The sequence below is a fragment of the Prosopis cineraria genome, unplaced genomic scaffold (assembly GCF_029017545.1).
Source record: "Prosopis cineraria cultivar Desert tree isolate PC_DT_omini unplaced genomic scaffold, ASM2901754v1 PC14, whole genome shotgun sequence".
NCBI lineage: Eukaryota > Viridiplantae > Streptophyta > Magnoliopsida > Fabales > Fabaceae > Prosopis > Prosopis cineraria.
This window is the reverse complement of record NW_026555345.1, coordinates 24,387,604-24,392,086: the sequence shown is the minus strand read 5'-3', so window position 1 is coordinate 24,392,086 and position 4,483 is coordinate 24,387,604. Positions and strand designations below refer to the sequence as shown.

At 37.0% G+C, this 4,483-nt stretch overlaps 1 protein-coding gene across 1 annotated transcript; it reads left to right on the top strand.

Moving 5' to 3' along the window:
• Positions 1-1,091: 1,091 nt before the first annotated feature.
• LOC129292580 (40S ribosomal protein S3-3-like) lies at positions 1,092-3,880 on the top strand. Its single transcript, XM_054930152.1, has 6 exons — positions 1,092-1,252; positions 1,342-1,489; positions 1,613-1,784; positions 3,096-3,150; positions 3,234-3,365; positions 3,449-3,880. Exons 1-6 carry the CDS (start codon positions 1,223-1,225, stop codon positions 3,638-3,640), a joined length of 729 nt encoding a protein of 242 aa, XP_054786127.1. The 5' UTR covers positions 1,092-1,222; the 3' UTR covers positions 3,641-3,880.
• The last annotated feature ends 603 nt before the right edge of the window (positions 3,881-4,483 follow it).

Sequence of the window (4,483 nt, the reverse complement as noted above, 5' to 3'; positions counted from 1 at the left end):
TCTAGTAAGTGACCAAATTATACACGGCCACCATCAGTTCTCACACGTGAAATAGTCTTTGACACAATGTGGTAAAACACAATAGCTCAAACTTGTTGGATACAAGTGACTATCACACATGATTTTGCATACAGAAGTAAAGCTTAAGGCATCACATAACAGAATTGACAAATCACACGTGAATCACTTCTTGACTCTTGCATGATCTATCAATTATTGTGTTCAACATGCTGATTCTTGTGAGCGCCCAAGCAGAATCACACGTGATTCTGCAACCCACACTAAAATTAGCCATAATGACTTTTAACACGCTAGACAGACATCATTTGCAAGCTTGAATATATTTAGATAAGTCTTAATTCATATAAATGAAATATATGATGCATTCATTTTAATGATTATGAAAATTCATTAAACTCTCAAAGTTTTCACATTAAATATAAGAGAATTTAAATGACTTATTCTAAAGCTCTCGATCTTTTTTGATTCTTCATGCTCTTGAGGTTTTGTTTTCATCCATGATTCTTTATATCTGCATACATAATAAATATCTCTTTTTTTGATTTTGTAATCATCAAAACATATGATCCAATATAGTATGAGAATGAACAAATTGTTTATGTTATTTATTTAAATGAAGATAATTTTATCATTTCAATTACAAATTCAAATAAAAATCCGTACGAGTCCTTTAGTGAAATCTCAATAATTCAGGGATCCTTTTTTTCATTGTCTTTGGTTAAAGGTCCCTCACTGAAATGTTCCCAATAAAAAATGATAATAATTTTTTATTTTTACTTCTAAAATGATATATAAATTCAAATTTTTTTTTAGAAGATTTATATTATGAAACTTAGCAATACCTATATATTTTTATTGTTTTGTTTAAAATATAAAATTTTATTAAAAACTAGTTTAAGACACTTTTTATTAAAAACTAGTTTTTTAATTTCATTTTACTTTCTATTCCATGAATAATCTTAAGAGCACAGAAGCCAATTAAATACTATATTATATTACAGTTAATATCATCCGTTGAATACTGAACCTTAACTCGCCTCCACCGTTGGATTGATGATCGCTTCAAACATATAAGACTATCATTTTCCCGTGGAACCTCTCCCCGGAATTAGGGTTTGCACTTTGCGTAGAGACTCAATACACCCCCAGCCTCGGGCGGCGTCGAGATCCTTTGCTCTGCATCTACCCTCCGCTTGCGACAATGGCGACTCAGATGAGCAAGAAGAGAAAGGTCTCTACTGCAGTACCAAAGGCTTGTTTCAACCTCAATCTATGACTCCTGCTTCCGTTCAACTCTTCTTATTTATTGTCGATTTGCAGTTTGTTGCCGATGGCGTCTTCTTCGCCGAGCTGAACGAGGTTTTGACCCGAGAGCTTGCTGAGGATGGATACTCCGGTGTTGAAGTTAGAGTTACTCCGATGCGCACTGAGATCATTATCAGAGCCACTCGAACCCAGAATGTGCTCGGTCTGTTGTTATATTATTCCAGCATTGTGTTATTTGAGGTTTTGGTGTAATTTATTAATTATTAATGATTATTATTAATGCTTATATTTAAGGAGGATTTATGATTTGGTTCTGGAAATACAGGTGAGAAGGGGAGGAGAATCAGGGAACTGACCTCAGTGGTACAGAAGAGATTTAAGTTTCCGGAGAACAGCGTGGAGCTATATGCTGAGAAGGTGAACAACAGGGGTCTTTGTGCTATTGCTCAGGCTGAGTCTCTTCGCTACAAGCTTCTTGGTGGTCTCGCTGTACGGAGGTACATTCTTGCTTCAATCAATGTAATTGGATTAATGAATACGAAGCATGACGTTTTTGGATTGTTTCCATCAAATGACTGCGTAGCATTTTGTTTCTCCGTATATTAATTATAGATATTTGTACATAATTTCTAGTTTAGTGTGAGCCAATTGGTAAGGCCTACCGTATATTCTGAAGTACATTATTTTTCTCAATCCGTACATAATTCGTTTATGCTTTAATGGACAAGTTTGGTCATCTATAAAGCAGGCTGGTGCTTCTGTACCACGCTTGTGTCGGAAGATGACGAAATTATAGGTTGTCCTCCATTCCATCAAAACTCGTGACATCATATATTATTCATGTTGTAACTTTGGGGGATACATGTTCTTCCATCTTGCTAGTCTTGGTTAGTGCCTGCCAGCCTTGCCTGTTTTTCAATATAATTCTGACTGGCCATTGTCTGTGCAGAAGTTATAAAATGCAACAAGATATTTCTCTTGGTTCGACCTATGCTTGAAGACATTCACTGACCAAACCTTCTATGTTATGTTTATTAGATTACCTGTAAAAACATGGAGGTCGAATCTGGGGTGGGGGCGAGGCATTATCTTTACTTTTCTCTTTTTAAAGCGAGAAGGGGCAACTTGGGAGGAACAAAATTACTAAGATTAATTTAGTCATAATTTTTGGTTGCACCCTATCCTTCCAAATCCCCCCACTTTTGGAGGGGAGGGGAACCAACCTACCGGTCACACCCTTCAGTTCTCTCCAAACAAAACACCCTTAATGGACATGCTCTGGCATTTTGTTTTCTTTGGTCATCTATAAAGCAGGCTGGTGCTTCTGTTCCAAGTTTGTGTCGGAAGATGACTAAATCATAGTTTGTCCTCCATGCCATCAAAACTCATGATGTCGTATATTGTTCATGTAGTGACATTGGAGGATACATGTTCTGTCTTGCTTCTCTTTGTTAGTACCTTCCTGGCTGTGTTTTTCAGTATAATTATCTTTTGTTGCATCATGTGGTTTTATTTATTGTTCTAACATGGGGCCTTGTTCTTTGAGTTCTTTCAAGATTGGTGTCTTACGACCCACTTGTTTTATTCAGTTTATGTTTTTCGCTTACACAAATAAGAACATTTGTCTACCACTGCTAATCTGAAAATGTGCTCTCTTGCTTTTGGCTGTTAATTGTGCTGGCGAATTCTGTTATAGCCTGTATTGCATTTTGCAATGTGCATGCTCATGTTGGATGATCTAATACTGTGCTTCTGAAGCATCGGAATTTACATAAGTTGGCTTCTAAATGTTTTAAGATTTCTTTCAGGGCATGCTATGGTGTTTTAAGATTTGTTATGGAAAGTGGAGCTAAGGGATGTGAGGTATCATCTTTGAACCCTTCCCTCATCACTGTTTTACTTTATCCAGTGGTTTAATTTCTAATTGCTATTTGACTTGTGAGCAGGTCATTGTAAGTGGAAAACTACGGGCTCAGCGTGCCAAATCCATGAAGTTCAAGGATGGATATATGATTTCATCTGGTCAGCCAGTCAAGGACTATATTGATTCTGCAGTGAGACATGTGCTCCTCAGACAGGTTAGTTTCTGGGCTATGTCCTTGTAGTTTTCTTTTACTTCAACTTGGCTCTTCTAATTATACACTTGCTGAATGTTTCTTAGGGGGTTCTTGGTATCAAGGTCAAGATCATGCTTGATTGGGACCCTAAGGGAAAGCATGGTCCTAAAACTCCTCTTCCTGATATTGTCACAATCCATCCACCAAAGGATGAAGAAGAATACATCCGGCCTGCTGATATTGTGGCAACTATTGTGCCAGCCGATATGGACGTCCCTGTCGTGCCTGTGGCTTGAACTGTTTTGGTGTAGCGCTTGATTCAAGTTTTGTAGTTGTTGAGTTAGTCATTTTCTCTTCGTTTCCCGTTTCTATAGATAGATGTCCGCATTCGAGTTTTTCTAAACTATCGAGAAATTTGTTATACTATAGTGGCTAGATTTTAAGCAGAATAACCTGGTTCTGTTCCTTTTCTTTACCAGCATGTGCTGTGATTTTTTCAAGCTTTTTCATTCTTCAATGAATGTTTATTTTTGTCCCGAGTTTTCTATTTTAAAAAAAAAAAATTAAATCCCCTGCTTCGGATTCTTGAGTAGCTTCTATTCGCATTTGCATTACAAAATGGTCATCGATGTGGGAAGGATTGATGTAATTTGATGCTAGAAGATTGGTCGGACAAATAAATTTGGATGTTGGATTCAAATATCAGGACAATCAACACTGGGAAGTGGTGTTCATGGTTGAGTTGTTTTGGGCGAATGATCTTATTATAAGGAGGGTTATCTGTTTAGTTTACACTTCAAATCAAAGCTAAGTTAAATGTGTGGTGTTGAAGAAGTTGACCAGTGCGGAAATGGTGCCCCTAGTGGAGTTTTTTCTTTTTTTAAGGTTGAAATAAAACTATATATATAAATAAAAAGATTACAACAATTAATCCCTCATTTTGAAGAACGAAAATTTGACGGCCCGAGCAAGGCTTGTCTCAAACACGCACAAGCAAAATTTGGGTTTTGATATATTGTGCTTTGCTTCACCCAGGTACGTTTCTGTATCAAGATCGATTTGAGATGTTTAGTTATGTCTCGGCTCACGAGTATCCACCATCTTCCCTGTCATGAATGGCTTGATTCGGCTTCCACCAG